General features: G+C 36.3%; 4 protein-coding genes and 1 non-coding gene across 8 annotated transcripts; 3 read left to right on the top strand and 2 right to left on the bottom strand.

Moving 5' to 3' along the window:
• Positions 1 to 3,558: 3,558 nt before the first annotated feature.
• On the top strand, positions 3,559 to 5,728 carry LOC118057409 (non-specific phospholipase C6). Its single transcript, XM_035069969.2, has 3 exons — positions 3,559 to 4,870; positions 5,040 to 5,216; positions 5,312 to 5,728. The coding sequence occupies exons 1-3, from the start codon at positions 3,793 to 3,795 to the stop codon at positions 5,608 to 5,610; spliced, it is 1,554 nt and encodes a 517-aa protein (XP_034925860.1). The 5' UTR covers positions 3,559 to 3,792; the 3' UTR covers positions 5,611 to 5,728.
• Positions 5,729 to 6,146: 418 nt separating this feature from the next.
• Positions 6,147 to 8,769, bottom strand: LOC118057411 (mediator of RNA polymerase II transcription subunit 30). Of its 2 annotated transcripts, XM_073404782.1 has the most exons (4): positions 8,230 to 8,769; positions 7,675 to 7,755; positions 7,298 to 7,424; positions 6,147 to 6,499 (listed from the first exon to the last, which is right to left on the bottom strand). In XM_073404782.1, the coding sequence occupies exons 1-3, from the start codon at positions 8,629 to 8,631 to the stop codon at positions 7,326 to 7,328; spliced, it is 582 nt and encodes a 193-aa protein (XP_073260883.1). In that variant the 5' UTR covers positions 8,632 to 8,769; the 3' UTR covers positions 6,147 to 6,499; positions 7,298 to 7,325. The 2 variants fall into 2 exon arrangements, with proteins under 2 accessions (XP_073260883.1, XP_034925862.1); XM_035069971.2 differs by lacking the exon at positions 6,147 to 6,499 and having other exon boundaries at positions 6,981 to 7,424; positions 8,230 to 8,767.
• A 41-nt stretch (positions 8,770 to 8,810) lies between these two features.
• TRNAS-UGA (transfer RNA serine (anticodon UGA)) lies at positions 8,811 to 8,892 on the bottom strand. Its single transcript has one exon. It is a non-coding gene; the product is annotated as a tRNA-Ser (tRNA).
• A 90-nt stretch (positions 8,893 to 8,982) lies between these two features.
• Positions 8,983 to 10,312, top strand: LOC118057410 (thylakoid lumenal 17.9 kDa protein, chloroplastic). Its single transcript, XM_035069970.2, has 4 exons — positions 8,983 to 9,280; positions 9,424 to 9,538; positions 9,620 to 9,689; positions 9,951 to 10,312. The coding sequence occupies exons 1-4, from the start codon at positions 8,994 to 8,996 to the stop codon at positions 10,169 to 10,171; spliced, it is 693 nt and encodes a 230-aa protein (XP_034925861.1). The 5' UTR covers positions 8,983 to 8,993; the 3' UTR covers positions 10,172 to 10,312.
• Positions 10,313 to 13,707: 3,395 nt separating this feature from the next.
• On the top strand, positions 13,708 to 17,659 carry LOC118057578 (uncharacterized). Of its 3 annotated transcripts, none has more exons than XM_035070203.2 (2): positions 13,708 to 13,885; positions 14,826 to 17,659. In XM_035070203.2, the coding sequence occupies exon 2, from the start codon at positions 14,925 to 14,927 to the stop codon at positions 17,208 to 17,210; it is 2,286 nt and encodes a 761-aa protein (XP_034926094.1). In that variant the 5' UTR covers positions 13,708 to 13,885; positions 14,826 to 14,924; the 3' UTR covers positions 17,211 to 17,659. The 3 variants fall into 3 exon arrangements, with proteins under 3 accessions (XP_034926094.1, XP_034926096.1, XP_073260882.1); XM_035070205.2 differs by lacking the exon at positions 13,708 to 13,885 and adding an exon at positions 13,960 to 14,717 and having other exon boundaries at positions 14,835 to 17,659; XM_073404781.1 differs by lacking the exon at positions 13,708 to 13,885 and adding an exon at positions 13,960 to 14,717.
• Positions 17,660 to 18,323: the final 664 nt, after the last annotated feature.

Raw genomic sequence — 18,323 nt, 5'->3', positions numbered from 1 at the left:
ATGAAGAAGGGAAGAAATTAAAGAAAGTGGACACTCTTGAAGAGTACTCAGATACTGACCAGAATGATGAATTTTGTGGCAGCGAACTGGGGGAACGCTTAGTTGAAAGAAGCCTAGTTCATGAACTCATTCTCCAATTTATTAATCCAATTCTGTGTTTGGAAAATACTCTATTGCGAGAAGGAGCTCAATGAACGTGAGAAACAGTTGAAAAAGATGGCGTCAAGGATTGATGAATTGAAGGCAGAGTATCGATGTATTTTAGGGCCAGAGGATCAAAACACATACGAAATGATGAAGTTAAAGATAAATGAATGGTGGAACCAACAGTTGGAATCAGAGGAAGATGAAGACCAATAATAAAGTAAAATTTTCTGGCCCAGTGGAAGGCAACTGAACTGCTTAAAACATTTTAGTGCTAGTTTTCACAGTTTTTTCTCTGATGTTGATCATACTGCATATGATTCTTCACGTGCTTAGATTTTCAGTATATTGCAGTATCGGTAGCGGGTTCATAGAATTTTTTCTGGTGTCTAAAGATTGAGTTGTCGTATTCCTTCATTAATTTTCTCTATGCTAATTTCCAACTTCTCATTTTTTTTTTGTTTTTATCATCCCATTTTGGTGATTTTAATGCTTAAAGTCCAGCTTGTAGATTAAACATGGCTGAATTAAACCCTCGCTAGTTTGGAAAATTAACTGTTTTGGAATATTTCTGTTCTACATTCTATGCTGGTTAACTTTCCTACAGAGGAAACATCAAATTAATGTCATATCAGCAAGGCCGAGGAATTGTGAAAACCTTTGAGGTTCTGAAGGTGCATTACATCTCACAGTTTCCGGGCAGCGACCTAATTTGTTAGGCAGAACTTAGGGAAAAGATAAATTATTCATATTATATTCTTTTCTCAATTTATTTGCTTCAGACTGAAATAGGAGGATATTATGATATCATCACCTGGGATTTAACTAATTGGAGCTCAGAAACATTTAAATGGAGACTGATGTGCAAGGGCCTGGACTGTGACTTTTCCATGCAAGTGTTTGGTGTTGTACATGCCAAGGCAAGAGAAATATCAGAAAAGACTAAATAGTAAGGCCTGAAGCTGCACAAAACCACATTTTGCACCATACAATGAAGAAACACTCTTAAAGAAATCAACAATGGCTGACAAAGATCAAACTCTAATTTCGCAGCTGAATCTGTTGTCTTTCTACTCTCTGCTTTAGTTTCTGGCAGAAAACTTCGATGAAATCCTTGTTGAAACCCCTCCCTGGACGACAAACCCCAAGTAAACTATTCACAAGAGCTTCGAAACAGATTTGGAAAGATGGATAGTAGATTTGAAGGATCAAGTGCTTCAAATTAGGTAAAGCAGGAACGGAGATATTCTTCAATCTTCTACTAGTACCCGTGAGTTTAGGGCCCCACGCCTGATCCCAGAGGTCAAGTGCTCCTCTGTCGCCTGTGGACCCAGGCACCCTCCTGGTTCCTCTCTGGTCCAGTACCTTTTCCCTTTTTTCTTCTTATTTCACTCACGGAGGACGGAGCTTCTTCTTTTTCTCGTTTTCATTTATATTATCATCTTGAAAATAAAATTAAATAAAAAATTTTAGGATAAAAAATGGATCATGACAACTACTTCAGTTTATTCAAGAAAAAAAATACATAGAGTCTAAAACAACTTTCTTTTTGAGGATGAAAATTTTGCATTTAAATAGAAGATAATAATAATAATAATAACAACGTTTATATAAGGAAAAATGGATCATAAAAAATATTTTGAAGTTGTGAACGCTAATTCAGCAGAGAGAGTTAAATTGTGCTTGAAAATTGATGTTCTAGGCAGGAACAGACAAAGCACTAATCTTTCATGTTTTTGACCTTTCATACCCTTTCATTTGTCTTCTTCAACTCTTTTTCCATTTCATGACGTGTCACTCACTAGTGGAAGCCCCTAAAGTTGCCACGCATGCAATAGCAACACATGCTTATCTTCTATCATTAGTGCCCCTACATTTACGATAATTTCTTATGTCGTGTTTGTTTCGCTTAAAAAAAACATTTTTTTAAATTTTTTTTGTATTTATTTCTTGTAAAATATTTTATAAAAAAAATTGATTAATAAAAATTATTTTTCAGTAAATCTTTAAACTTAATTCACTTGTTATAAAGTTTCTTAAATATTTTACAAAAAAATAGTTAATATAAAATTATTTCTTAAGTTAATTTTTTTTTATCCACCAGCGAGAAACCGTGTGAAGTAACATTATTTAACATAACATATTGCCTATATATATATATATATATATATATATATATATATATATATATATATATGATTTGGAAGACTTTTTATCGAGTGCCAGCTAATTAAGCATATTTGATATTTTATTTGTCATTCTCTAATTCCATCACGGGGTAATATGCAACCTGTCAATTCTGGAGTTTATGCGGCCAGCTCAAATAAAACTACGTGCTCTCATAAAAAAACAAACAAACAAACAAATAAATAAATTAAAGATGCCTTCATGTTCCACTGCAGAAAAAAACACGAGATTTAACCATTAACGATCTTCATAATTTCATGTATTTCCCATTCATTTAATAAATTTGTGAGATTAAAGATCTTTTTTTTTTTATTTGATAATAAATGATATTTTTATATTAACATATATTAACCGAAATTATTATTTTTTTAAATAGTTTTAAAAATCTCAGTTTTCCATGGAATGAACCCTGCTGTTTTTTCTAGTATATTTACTTTCTTCATGGTTGTAAATAAAAAATGTTATTAAATTTAGTTTTACCTGATGATTCAATTTGTTTTTTTAAAAATTAGATGAAAGTTTAAACCTAAGTGATATGACGGGTTAATCTACGGCTCCATCAAAACACAATCTATTTTTTTTCTTTAAAGATGATTAGGTTTACTTATATTTGATATTATAGTACAAAAATTTTTTACTTCAAAAAATATTAAAATAATATTATTTTTAAAATTTTTATTTTTATTTTTAATTTTTTACATCAATAAATTAAAATTATTGAAAAAAACTAAAATAACCATCAAATTAATTTTTTTAAAATTAAATATATTTTTAAAACGCATTTTAATATAATTATAATCAGAAACAAAATGACAAACAATCTTTTAATAAATTTGGCAAAGATCAACTCAAAACTATTTTAAATTTAAGTTGGTTTAAATTTTTTTTATTTATAATTAATAAAATTATTTTAATATGCTGATAATAAAAATAAATTAAAAAAATTATTTTTATATATTATTTAATAAAAAATATTTTTAAAAATAACTAGTAACGGTTAAATTCTACATTTGGGAAGTAAATACTTTATTTATGTAGCAAGATATATAATCAAATCACAGAAAACAGAATCTGCTAAAGATCTGGGTACATTTGACCATGTTTACTGAAATCTAACTAGAATTATGAAAGCGATCAGTATATTAAACACACAAAATGTCATTTTCCCTTTATTTCCACCACCACCTCCCTTATAAAAAGCAAAAGCGTAGGAAGAACCAAAAAAAAAAAAAAAAACAGAGAAGCTTCTTTGTTCTCTCTGTGGCCAAAACCAGTAAGATAACTGTATAAGATACCAAATCTAATTTACTTGACACTGGCAATCAATAGACAATAGAGGATCCTGTTTGAGTTCTTTTATTTGATTATAAAGACAAGAAAGCAGATAAGCTTACAGGCCAAAACTAAAGCAAACCCACTTTTGGCAAGAGGGTTATCTCCTGGCAAGAGAAAAAAACAAGAATGGGAAGATTCAGAACTAAGCCACCTTCATTTCCCTCCATTTTCTTGCTGTTTCTTACACTTTCATGTGTTTCTACGACCCAACAACCAAGCCCCATCAAGACCATTGTGGTTTTGGTGATGGAAAACAGATCTTTTGATCATATGATTGGTTGGATGAAGAAATCTATTAATCCAGCAATCAATGGTGTCTCTGGAACTGAATGCAATCCTGTATCGACCAAGAATCCAGGCCCACCATCCATTTGTTTCTCAGATGATGCTGAGTTTGTGGATCCAGATCCTGGACACTCTTTTGAAGATGTGGAGCAACAGGTATTTGGCAATAGCCCTTTTCCTTCAATGAGTGGTTTTGTTGAACAAGCTCTCTCCGTGTCACAAAACCTCTCTGAAACTGTCATGAAGGGCTTTAGGCCTGAATCTGTGCCAGTTTATGCCACACTTGTAAGGGAATTTGCAGTCTTTGATAGGTGGTTTTCTTCAATCCCCGGTCCAACACAACCCAATAGGCTGTTTGTGTATTCTGCTACTTCTCATGGCTCAACAAGCCATGTTAAGAAGCAATTGGCTATAGGATATCCTCAGAAGACAATCTTTGATTCACTTCACGAGAACGGTAAGGACTTTGGAATTTACTTCCAAAACATTCCAACAACTTTGTTCTTTAGGAACATGAGGAAACTGAAGTATATTTTTAAGTTTCATCTGTTTGATTTCAAGTTCAAGAAAGACGCTAGAGAAGGGAATCTGCCAAGCTTAACTGTGATTGAACCAAGGTATTTTGATCTTAAAGGATTGCCTGCAAATGATGATCACCCATCTCATGATGTTGCTAATGGTCAAATGCTGGTTAAGGAGGTTTATGAGACATTGAGAGCCAGTCCCCAGTGGAATGAGACCCTTTTGGTCATTACATACGATGAACATGGGGGGTTTTATGACCATGTCGAGACTCCTTACGTCAATGTTCCCAGCCCGGACGGGAACACCGGCCCTGCCCCATCCTTTTTCAAGTTTGATAGGCTTGGAGTTCGTGTGCCGACAATTATGGTCTCTCCTTGGATCAAGAAAGGCACTGGTAAGCTTATTTTTTTATCTTTCATGTGAAGTTTGGCTGTTACCTAATGTCATTAGCTACTTTGTTCTTGAACACTTTGACTTTTGAAGCATGGACGTTATGTTCTGTTGTTCCACGCTCCCTCTTTCATTTTCTGCTGTGTTGATAGCATTATTTGTTTCTTTTTCAGTGATAAGTAGCCCAAATGGGCCTGCTCCAAGCTCAGAGTTCGAGCACTCTTCAATTCCTGCAACCATAAAGAAAGTGTTCAACCTCTCCTCAAACTTCTTGACACACAGAGATGCATGGGCCGGCACATTTGAAGGAGTTGTTGGGGAGTTAACCTCTCCCAGAACTGACTGCCCAGGTAAGAGTCTTATCAATGCACAATTTCTTTACTTTTGTTTAAGGTGGAGATAGATTGTTTTCTTTTTTAAGTTCTCCTTTCCAAATTCATTGCAGTGACCATGCCAGATGTAGCACCTCTGAGAACAACAGAAGCAAAAGAAGATAGTTCATTATCCGAATTCCAGAGCGAGGTAGTTCAACTAGCTGCTGTTCTTAACGGTGACCACTTCTTGAGCAGCTTCCCAGATGAGATAAGCAAGAAAATGAACGTAAAAGAAGCTCTAGATTATGTTGAAGGTTCTGTTACAAGGTTCATTAGAGCTAGCAAAGAGGCTATCAATTTAGGAGCAGATGAATCTGCCATTGTAGATATGAGATCATCGCTCACTACTAGATCTTCAGTTCACAATTAGTTGTTAATCCTCTGGGGGGTTTCCCTCTGTTCATCTGTTCAAAACCGTGTAGCTTCATTTGTCATTCAATTGGTGAAAGTAGAGTGCAATAAAGCAGAAGGAAAGTTATCCTGCAGAACGATTTTGTTTACCTTGGATCGTTCGAAGCAAACAGTCTAGCGAAGCACAAGCCTCGAGTCATTCGTCATGAATGGCCAGACAGGCTACTTGTGTTCATAAATGAGCACGCCTCCAGTAATACTTGCCTATGAAAAAGACTTATAAGATGCAGAAGCACGCAATTTGTGGTGTTCATTAAACTCTCAAAATGACATTCTTCCATTCTTTCATTAGTTCCGGCAGGGAGATACTGTCATAAATTTATTCCAAAAATCACATCAACTCAAGAACCTATTAAAGTGATCTCACAAACAGGGGAAAACCCTTCTTTTTTTCTTCCACATACAATGAATCATCACCATGGGATGAGCGCAGTAGTAAATGGAAAATAAATATACGTGAAGAATGTCAACTCAGCTTGCAGCCTGAGCGCAATCTTTAACCAAACACGACATCCTTTATTTTTTACCCAAAATTTGGTTGGTATTCAATGTCAAAACAGATGCAAAGATCAGTCCCACATTTAAATGCAGAAGGGACCTCGTTCTGTTTGGTCTGTACTGACGGTAGCTAGCAGACAAGGATAGGCAAAAATGACGAATCAAATTTTCTGCGAGAAAAAGGATTGCAAGGCCACAATACACGGCCTTCCTGTCCTACACGCAGGACATGTGGTGATGTTCTTCAACATCAGTTGCTTATAAGAGAATCAACATTTTCTGCTAAAAAGGTCCGTCAACGATTTCTCTTTAAATATGCCATCAATGACGCTGCCAAAGAAACTTGAACCACTTGTAAGGTGTTTGCTCAAACAGTGCAATAAACAGGCTTTTACAGAGAATTTAAATTTACCTGTATATGCCCCCCAGTTTCTAGGAAGGTCACCTTGCCTTGATACAATGTTTGACCTGATTACGTATCATGGCTCTGTTACAGACTTGGTTGGATGAGAAACCTAACATTAAATGACCTCCAAAGGGTAAAACTATAGGTAAGAAACCTAACATTAAATTACCTTCAAAAGGTAAAACTTTGGGTAAGGAGAGAGCAGGCTACCACAAGCATATACACAGGAGACCCTTGTGTCTGTTAACAAAGCATTACAGCTAGAGTGTGCTTTCAAAAAAAGTAACTTCAAATTAATTTCTTGGTAATCTGATTTAAAACATGTTGGGGATAGTATTTTATTTATATTGTAAGGCCACTATGTGGAGGAATTGAATTGTTTATTTCATGAGATGCAGCTACAATTTCCTAAGGGGTTCAAAGCCAGCAAAAATCAGACATTACAAATTAAAAGTAACAATGTCTGAAATCACTTCATGTAGTGATCAAACAGGGAATGTCATTGCGTATGAAAAAACAATCAAAGTTGCTTGTACCAGAAATTTCTATCAAGATATACAACCCATGCTCTCTTGTTCAAAATCTCTTTGGTTTTACTAATTTCTGCTAACCCAGAATCGCCTTCTTACTATCTAGCTCTAGAGATCTACAGTTAATGTATATCAGTGTCGCAAAGAAAGAAAATGCCAAGATAGACACCATCACCTCACAAAGACTCAGTCCTTTATTCTCAGGCATTCCCTTTCAAAATAATGATTTCTGAACGAACTTCAGACAGAACAAGGAGTCTGCCATGTAGATATGTCAGTAATGATCTCTCGTAATTGATCTATGAGTAGCTTGACATCTGTGTTCTTCTTTGCAAGTTCCTGTGATGAAAACAATTCAAGTTCAGAGCTAATTCGTGCAGATATTAGGGGGAAAACACGCACACAAAACTTCAAAGAAGCTCAGAAACCATATAACTATATGAGATAAATTGAGTTTTTTAGTAATCCAAAGAATCAGCCCAGTGCCATACAGCTGTACTATTGGAGCCATTATAAGACAGAGAATAGTAACTGCGTAACCTCAACAAAACTATTACCCCATATGACTTCACAATTCACCGCAAATTACCTTACTTAGGCTGGAGGCTCGCTCTTCCAACTTCTTAATCTCAGCTTCATCTGCTGGAGAACTCGTTTCAAAAGGTTTTGCCTATTTTGGAAGATGAAAGAACCACACTATTAGCTTGATAACCAAATCACAAAGACAATTTTTCCCAATTTGAAGCCATAAACATTTCCAGTTAACCCAAAAAAATCATAGTCTAGATCACTAACTAATCAAGTATTGAAGCTTAAACATTTCTAACAGCAAGTTCCACTTGACTCCCAACTTATTATATACATCAGATTGACAATTTGAGACTAAATAACAAAATTCCAATCAAAACACAAAAATGTCTCAAAATTTTAGGGTAAAAATTGTTTTTTTTTAATCAATTACTATCCAGCATTCCCCCAAATTCTATCTTAATACATCATAATAACATTTTGCAACTAATTAGAGCAACATTTAATCAAAACACACAAATGTTAGAAAAGAAATGCCCCTTTTAACCAAGCACTATCTAAGCAAGAAAATCACCAAAAAAAGAAAACTAGGGTTAGGGTTTCTAAGAAAATAAACCTTGTGAGAATTAGGAATTGCCGCAAGAACATCACGAAGAGCAGCAACCGAATTCTTATACCGAAACCGAGCTTCATCAAGAGCTCCATTACCCACACCACCACCACCACTCAACTCATGAGTGGAATCAGATACAGCAGCATTAGCATCACCATTGACAGTAATGACGACGGCACCGTTTTGGGCATTGTTAGAAGTAATGGGTGAAGTGACAGCAGTAGTAGCAGTGGAGGTGGTGGACCATAAAGCGGGGTTGCAAAGCTCATCGTTCATAGAAGAAAGGATTTGGTAACCAGCTTGGATTGTTTCTTCTAGATGTTTTTGGCCTTCTATTGCTAGTTCTTGTGTTGTTTTTGAGTGTTGTGGTGTTGCTGGTGAAATGGGATTTGAATTATATTCCATTTTCCCTTTGTTTGAGGAACAAAAAAAGAGATCTTTATTCTTTTTGTCTATCGTTTTTTCTTAGAAACCAAACATGGGTTTTGAGAGATTAAAATGTTTTTGGAACAAAACCCTACACAAATAAAAATCATCTTTCTCTCTCTCGGCTTTCTATTTTGTCAGATAGAAAATTGGAAAAACGTCGACAGCAGGGTTCGAACCTGCGCGGGCGAAGCCCAACAGATTTCAAGTCTGTCTCCTTAACCACTCGGACATATCGACGATTGCTGTTCTTGTTGCGGGAATGTTAAAATATATAAGAGTCCAACCATGACATGCAAAATTTCCCTTGGTTTGTTGGTCTTTTGTGTCGAGAGGACAGCATGAAATGCTGGAAAAAGGAAAGGATAACAAACGTAACAAGTATGAGCTTGATTGGGCATGTTCTTCCTCCACATCTTTCAACCTCCAAAATCACTAACTTTACTTCACAAAATGTTACTCCAAAACCCGTTCTCTTCACCAATCTCTTCTCCTTAGCCCTCACTGTTACCTTAAATTCTCCATTGCCTTCCTTGGCTATCCCTTCTCTTAACTCTCAGCCTCCCCTTCTCTCTCCTACAACCCCATTTTCTCAGTCCAAGAACTTGCAGATTGGGCTAGAAAATGGGTATGTTAATCAGACTTCATGTGTTCTTCAAAGGGTTCTTTTTTGTTCCCACTTTCTGGGATTAAATGTGGGTGGTTTGGTTTGTATGGCATTGTTGTTTTGAATCGAAACTTTTGACTCTGTGCAATTTTCTGTTGTTGCAGGAAAATTAGGCCTTGCCCGTCAACAAACCCAGGTTGTGTTTCAACGAATCCGCAATCTTCATCATTTTCATTCCCATGGAGGATTCCTGAGAATGATACAGAGAAGGCAATTCAGGTTTTAAAGTTGAAATACATGTTTACTTATCTTCCACTGTGCTAAATTATCCCTAATTTGGTTTACAATTTACTATTGCAGAAGTTAGAGGAAGCAATCCTGAAAACGCAGAGAAATGCCAAGATTCAAGTCATTGAAGATACCCCAAATGGTATTTCGACTAAACTGAATTTGTAAACTGGTAAATCTACAGTCTACGCCATATAAATGCAGCCATACCATGTAAAAACTTCTGAAAGACACTGAACACTATGACCTATGGATTATTTGGAAGAAGAAGAAGACACAAGAGATACAAAAACAAGTTTAGGACTTTAATATACTTCGTTGTGCATTTTAGATGTGATTGTGATAGTAGATGCATTGATTCATGCTCATTTTAGTTTCTGAGTCATTTCTTTGGTCCTTTCAGGGAAATATTTACAAGCTGAGGTTGATGGAGGATTTGATCCGGATGTCCTTGAGTTTTTGGTAAGAGGAGATGTAGTTGCTTATAGGACCATGGCCACAAAAGTTACCTATGTCTACCCTTTCACAACAGCATTTGGGGATTCAAAAGGACAAGAAGAAAGAATGAAGAAAATCTTGAACGAATTAGGCTGGTATGCTCCAAGTTTTGATTCCATGGATTAGATTTATGTTATATTTTCTGTGAAACAACATAATTAAATTTAGCCATTTTAATTACACAATATTCATTCAGATGTTTTGTTGTTATTGACCTGATATTTTATTGCAAAAGACACAAGTCTCGGCTAGTAGAGACTGCAGTTTTGAGTGTGCTTCATCAATTTGTGGATGTTGTCAGGGATATCAGTGAAAACCTTTATCTAGTGGTTTTCGCTTGCTCTGACGAATCGTTAGTTACTAGAACAACATAAGGATTTGAGTCCATCAACTTTCAGACTTGTTAAAGCACTTGATTTTAGAAATTTTTGTATGGAGAGTCTGTTCTGATCATAAAAATTACTGTCTTAAATTATCTTGAAGACCATGATGATGGAAAACATTTTGGGCCAACATTTGCGTAACTCATAATAATACCTTCTCAAATTCATAATTTAGATTAGATGCAAGATAAGATGACTACATAAGTGGGAAAGGTAACTAAGGTGATGTATCATACATTCATAACATGCAACCATCTTGCCGCTCATTTCTAGCTGAAAGGGGGAAAAGAAGAAGCGAAAACCCACTTTCAAGTGTTGTTAGAACTCCATTTCAGAATGAGTGACAAATCAAAAGCACCTCCATGTAGCTTTGATTAGAAATAAGATTTGAACTTATATAGGTGAAAGAAAAGGTTCATGATGAGGGTGAAATAGATGAAAGATCATTTGGTATGCAGTTGCACTTGCAATCCATTATGCAGAATGTAGGTGAAATAACGTGTTCAGAAAGGATATGAAAATGGTAAGATCATTTCTTACTAGAACGACACGTGCCACAACTAAAGTTCAGGCAAACTTGGTAAAGATCATTTCTTGCCTGAGTGCTGTAAAGCATATCCATTGTCCTGTGTACGTTACAAAGATATTTTGCTTGAAGCTTGTGTGAGGTTTTATGACATCCTTGTGTTTCAGACTCAATATTATCATTATTTGTTATGTTCGTTTTATAAAGGTTGATTTTCTAATAATGGCTTGGCTTAGCAATGAGTTTGCTGTTGCATTTGTTACAGAGTATATTGTTAACTTGATTTGGAAGTTCCAACTTTCTTCTAAGTTTATTGTCCATGTTTTGTTTTAGGTAGAAAATGACTAGGGTGAAGAAACTAGACAAGATTAATCACCAATTTATTGGTTTTATTTTTTTGAATTACCGATTAATTACTATCATGTCTACATTTAGAAAAATGAGGAAATGAACATCAGGAAAATTTCTACAGTATTGCTTCGATATATGTGAGAAGTTGCGAATGGCTATATTTTTTTAAAGCATGAGCCTAAGAGCTCAACTGGGTCACCATTAGAAGTGAACTTCATTATCATATAACTGCTCTTTTCTGTGTCATAAGCTATTGTTTTCTTCCTATGTGCAAGAGGACAATTGTCACTGTCACCTTTGGATTTTCTCATGTTCAATGATAGTGAGGCTTATATGAAGTATGAACAAGTTACATAACTAAAATCTGGTTATCAAATATCCGCTCTTGACCAAACATCTTATAAATTTCTTGCGCATCATTCTCAATGGCTAAAATCTTATCAGGACTGCAAAGTGGTCAATGCTTGATAATTTCATGGAAAGTGATGGATATATGGTTATGCACTTGTATCTTCACTTATCTAACTGTCTAGCAGGTGATGAAATTTGTTGAAAGAAAGTGGGAAATTATTTGTTTAATGATTATAAGGACTTGTATGGACTGTGCCTTGGAGGTTAAAAATTTGATGAAATTTGTTGGAAAACAAGCAGAAGGCAATGCCTGCAAACCCTTTTCTTGGAGGTTAAAAATTGGACTGGTCAACTGCAAATTCCAAGGCGTTCATGCTTGTCAAACTAACCAGATATGAGCAAAAATTTATAATGTTGGTGGGCCAACTCGACAGAATTTATCAGACAGAAGGAAAAACTTGCTTATCAATTCAGGACAGGAAGATCTGCTCTCTTCACTCGTTAATAATTCCAAATTCTGAAAATAAGCTCGCAAGTTGCATGACAGATATCTACTGTCACCTTTGCTTATATGTTTCTATACACATTATGTGAATTGGATGTAAGTAACCAGTGTTTTGTCTTTCAAGTTAGGGAAGTGGAGTAACTGTTCAAATCTTCAATGGTGACCGAATGAACCATTCCATCAAAAAACAACTGTGCACTCTCCCGTATCTCTTTAGTTTCCTTGATGGGAAGAAAACCATGGTTGATGAAGATTAGTATTAAAAGCTGCTTTCCCTTGTGCCTGATTATGGCTAACATCACATCAAATTATCATCCTAACGTCTTTTTTTTTTTTTTGTGGGGTTTAATTTCTCATTCCTTTCATGCTGGACTTGCCTGAAGAACAACGTGTCTGATCTCAGCAGCAAATAATATCTTCTCAATAAGCTCGATCACTTTGTCAAGCAGTAGAAAACAGAAAAAGACAGCTCTGATTGAGTATAAGTTGGTTTTTCATACCATAAAAAGTTGCAAGGATACTACTACTCCCTAACGAAATTCTCTTCTCGTGAAATGCAAAGCCTATAATCTGTGACCTAGTAAACTGCACCTGAGTTGAACTGCTATCTTTCATGTATATCTTGTTTTGCCCAAGGACTAACATAGAAAATGCCAAAAATTGCTGGATTGTAATTTCCTAAACGAATATAAGAAAAATAGCAAGGCACTTATGATATACAGATAGAACCTCGCGACTCTTCTCGCCTCCACAAGGTAAGTCCAGCCAAGTGCTAAACTAGCAGAGCATTATCCTTCATTCCAGACAATTACAGTCGTATCTAGGATTGGACTCTCATTGTTGAGCAAAATCTTATCTATATTAGCAATGAAATGATGGATAAATACAAGCCTTGAACGCAAAATTACCAAGCTAATCCATCTATCGCATTGGGCTCGAACACATGAAATTCCCAATATGAAGGAAATTACAACGCCAACATTAACAAGAAAATCTGAGACTGGGATCCTTGAAACTTGCCATTTAAGCAAAGCATAGCTACCATGTTCGGATGAGAAGTTCGTGAATCGAAAATGCTCATATGGTTAAGCAAATCTATGCTAAGTTTATTACCTCGGATATCACTCACTGAGCATTTTGATGTTCTTGGATTTGGTACAATAGATTATAAATCGAGGATGAAAAAAGAAAGCTCCATTGTTAAATTTAATTAAAGAAATTCATTATTTCTGTAAATAATGCCTTCTTCTAATTTCTGAACTAGGCAGATATCATGTTGGACAAAATTAAAAAAAAAAGAGCAAAAAATGAAATTGAAAATAGACATGTAATATAAAAAAGAAAAATGTTACTCATAAAATTTACTCCATTCTTTTTTATTTTTCTGTCATGGACACTAGAATAATTTGTTTTCCATATTTAGCTAGCTGTCAATACTGTTTACCAGAGTTAAAAACAAACCATGGTCAGGGTTTAACCATGCACAAAACATTCCATTTTTTTTGCATATAAATAATAGAAAATCCACTCTACTTTTTCATAAAAAAAATATTAATATACACAAGTAGTATTTCATTTTATTTGAGAATTCTAAATTCTCATAGCCTCCCAAAAAAAAAAAAAAAAAAAACCTCCTTTTAGTTTGATTTGATCCAGGGGCCAAAATCAACAATTTTGCAGCTAAGTCGTCAATGGGGTCTCTTTGATTCAAGTTTCTGATAAGGGTAATTTTTATTTTTCTCTGCTTTTGATATTTTTTTTTTTACATGTTTTGCTCATTTGCACTTACATTATGCTTTATTTGGGATTGCTTTGCTAGTTTATATCGTGTTTTAATGATATGTGGGTTTCTAGTGAGAATTTAACTTTGAACGTGAGTTACTTCTTGTTGTTAGAATTTACGTACCTCATTGTGTGTTAAATATTGGGTATGTTTTGTTTTTGGTAAATTCATGTCAATCTGAGAAGCGAATAGTTTTTGCTTGTCTTGATTTTAGTTGAATACTTGTGTTTGTGTTCAGTTATGGATTGAGGTTTGTGCTGTTTTGTTCATTTGGTAAAGAAACTTGAGTTTCTGAGAGAGTTGTTTGAAGGGGATGCTTGTTGACACCTTGAGTTTTGTTCTCTCATTTCTTGTTGTTTCTTAGAGATCAAGCAGATTGTTGGTATTTTTTTGTTTGATCTCCCACTGTTGATTTGTTTCATGGTCCTACCATAATTGAGAATCGTGCATGGCGTTGTGATTACACTTTTTTGGACTGATGTGTTTTCGAATCTGTTATGCTTATCTTAAAAGTTCATTGATGTTTCCAGTAATTCCATGGGATCATTTATAGAAGTTCAGATCAACAGATGTTAAATTAATGTAATTGATGGATCACAAGAAGCAATCATTTGTTATTCTGTTTTTGTCATTGTGGTCTTTATTAATCATGGCCGTGTTGTTCGGCGTGAATCTCGGTCATTATTTTTCTTCTTTTCAGATAGATTCCTTGTTTTGATTCATTTTTGATGCATCAGGACTTGCCATTTGAAGGCAGCACCCTGATGATGCATGTGGGGAATTCAGACTTTTTTTTTCCTTCTTTACAGAGATAGTTTCCTTTTTTTTTTTTTGTTATCATTGTTGCCAAATTGAAGGCAGTTTCTTGATGATGCATGTAGGAACTTCAGATTTTGGATTTGATATTTGTGATTAAGATATCAACAACATCGCATTGGCTTGTACTTACAAAGGACAGCCATTAGTGTGATCTGCTGAAAATGGAATGTAATAAAGAGGAGGCATTTAGAGTTAAAGAGATTGCAGAGAAGAAGTTTACAGAGAGGGACATTGCAGGGGCAAGAAGATTTGCACTGAAGGCTAAAAAACTGTATCCTGCACTTGATGGTCTTCCACAACTTTTAGCAACTCTTGATGTGCACATGGCTGCTGATAACAGAACAAATGGAGAAGTGGACTGGTACAGAGTCCTTGATGTTGAACCATCAGCAAGTAAGGACACAATCCGTAGACATTACAGGAAACTGGCTCTCATTCTGCATCCTGATAAAAATAAAGCAGTCGGAGCACATGGGGCATTTAATATTATATCTGAAGCCTGGAATCTGTTGTCCGATAAAGCCAAGAGAATCGCCTATGACCAGAAGCGGAATGAAATAGACATGGATCAAAAAGTTCCACATTTGAAATCATCAGTGCCAACTGGTCATGATAACGATTCCAATGCACGGAGCCAGAAGAATGCTATGCACCCGAAGCCTGCGCCCCCTCCCCTGTTTTCCAAACCCAATACCTTTTGGACAATCTGCAATGCATGTAAAACACAATTTGAGTACCTTAGAACTTATCTCAACCACAGCCTTCTTTGTCAGAACTGTCATCGGTCCTTCTTGGGTGTTGAGACGCCTCCCCCATCCATGGATGGAAATGGCCCATCCCCTATTTGGACTTCTTACAGCCAAGAACATATTTCTACTTGGAATGTAAGGACTGAAAATTCCACAAATATGGGACCTAAGTTTCAGTCAGGAGCATTTTCTAGAGATGGCGGTTATGGAAGTGCACCGTCAACATTGTCAGGTGCTCAATCTAAGAAATTGAAAAGAAAGCATGAAGAGGAATTCCTTTACCGGAAAACAAAAACAGTTGCTGATGGAGCTTCTGGATTCAGTAGTTATGGTTCCAGTTCTGTACTGAAAGGAGACAAGCTGCTGAAGAGAAGGTGCATTGATGAGCAAAGGGCGAACAGTACTGGAAGAGAGACAGCAAAACAGGTGGCTAACAGAAATGGAAGAGTTGTTGAATCTGGTTCTCAAAAGAGTAGTTTAGAAGCAGGAAGGAGGAACATTTCTGGCAACCATAAAGTTAATAGCACAAGTGAGTTGTCACAAATAGAAATTCGAAAGATGTTGATGGAGAAGGCTAAGAAGGACATTTCCAAGAAGGTGAAGGAATGGCGCAGTGTGGCTACTGCTCTAAAGACTTCAGAAAAGGATATCAAGAAGGAGGGAGGAAAGCAGAAGGATGGCACAAAAGCTGATGTGAAAGAATGTCCAGAGTTTCTAGATTCTAAGAGCAGAGCTCACACCACTGAGCCTTCACCAATCAATGCTAATGATGATCCAGATACAAACATCAGTGATTGGCTAGTCATGAGTGTTCCAGATCCAGATTTTCATGATTTTGACAAGGATCGCACAGAGAGTTCATTTGGTGATAACCAGGTTTGGGCTGCTTATGATGATGATGATGGGATGCCTCGGTATTATGCCATGATTCACAGTGTGATATCACGGAAGCCTTTCAAAATGCGGATTAGTTGGCTTAACGCCAAAAGCAACCGTGAATTGGGCCCACTAAACTGGATTGGTTCCGGATTTTACAAGACCAGTGGAGACTTCTGGATAGGGAAGCATAAAGTCAACAAGTCTCTTAATTCTTTCTCTCACAAGGTGAAGTGGGTGAAGGGTTCAAGAGGGACCATTCAAATCTATCCTGGAAAGGGTGATATTTGGGCTGTTTATAAAAACTGGTCTCCCAATTGGAATGAGCGTACCCTGGATGAAGTCATACACAAATATGACATGATGGAAGTGCTTGAGGACTACAAAGAGGAGAGAGGAGTTGCTGTTGCTCCTCTTGTTAAAGTTGCTGGTTTCAAGACAGTGTTTCGCCAGCATCCTGACTCAAGCAAAACCAGGACAATTCCAAGGGAAGAGATGTTTAGGTTTTCTCACCAGGTTCCATCAGTTCTGCTCACAGGTCAAGAAGGTCAAAATGCTCCTAAGGGTTGCTGGGAACTTGATCCTGCTTCTACTCCTTTGGAGCTACTTCAGGTATTATCAGAAGTTCAGCTGAATGGAATGATGGAGACTGCTGTAAAAGATAAGGAAAAATATTTATCTGGAGAGTTTGTTGAATATGTCAACACGGTCGAGGAAAAAGGTGTGGTGGGAAAGGCTGCTAGAGGAGATGTAGCTGATGCTAGGAAGAGTAAGAGGAAGGAAACAAACGAAGACACGGTAATGGTGTATAAACGGAGGTGATGAAAGAAATGGGAAAAAAAAGAGGCTAGAAGTTTCTCTGTTAGGTACTTAAAACTGAATCACTTGACAGTTTGTGCCAAGTAGTTGAAGTAGTGTCAGAAGAAATTGAAGTTAGAGATCACTCCAAGCCATATTGTCAGAAGACTCTCTTTTTAGAATTCCCTCGAAGTCTAATGGGGAGTCATCAAACAGAAATTGATTCAGCAATTCTTTCCTTTTCTATACATTGGCTGCACTGCAATTTTGTTTGAAGTTACAGGATGCCCTCAAGGCTTTATCTTAGCTTTGTTTGTATAGCTTGAAGACGGTTTGGACTTTGGAGGGCTGAATTTACAGGGTAGCAGAGTTTATAGCTTGACATCCAATAGGCTAAGCTCATTTATTGCTGCTCACTGATGCTCTTAATACTGTTTGATGGATAACCCTCCAAAAGAATAATTTTTTTTACAGCCAGTCAATTTTGTGTTATAGGAACTGCACCTTTTAATTCTTTTACACCAAAGAATCCCACCCTCTTCTTTTAATTATTTCTCATTTAGCTTATGACTCCAATCTTGCATTCTAACTGCACGCTAACCAGGGTTTTGTTTTTAATCGTTTATGATTTTACCTATTCTCTCATGGAAAGATTAGCAGTATACCATTTTATTTCTCTAGTCATTACTGGTATGTTTGCAGAAGCTAAACTAGTGCTGGTGTCCCTCAAACATCTTCTAAACTACCGATAAGTTTCTCTTGCTCTCCCCTCACTGCAGATTACTGCAAGGTGTGTAGAACACAAAAAAGTGCATGCGTGCGCTCCAGTTATTTAATAAATTGTAGAGGCTAATGAACAGGTGAATCTCCTGTAACCTAGCATCACCCTGCTCCTCGGTGTGTTCTCTCGTGTGATAGGGAAGGGGCATCTCAAAGGGAGCAGTTAAATAGGGTTTCTTTTAGAAGATGGATAGTCAAAACTGTGGAGCATATCAAGCAACAATGAAATATGCCTTCGCCCATTTGATCAAAACAAAAAAGAAAAGCTTTTTAGAAAGATGCAGAGCATCATGTGATGATGGGCACTACGTCGTCTAATTGGTTAATAAGTCTGTGGAATTGACAGGTTGATAAAGG

The sequence above is a fragment of the Populus alba genome, chromosome 15 (assembly GCF_005239225.2).
Source record: "Populus alba chromosome 15, ASM523922v2, whole genome shotgun sequence".
NCBI lineage: Eukaryota > Viridiplantae > Streptophyta > Magnoliopsida > Malpighiales > Salicaceae > Populus > Populus alba.
The sequence above is the reverse complement of the archived record's forward strand: the minus strand, read 5'-3'. Positions and strand labels throughout refer to the sequence as shown.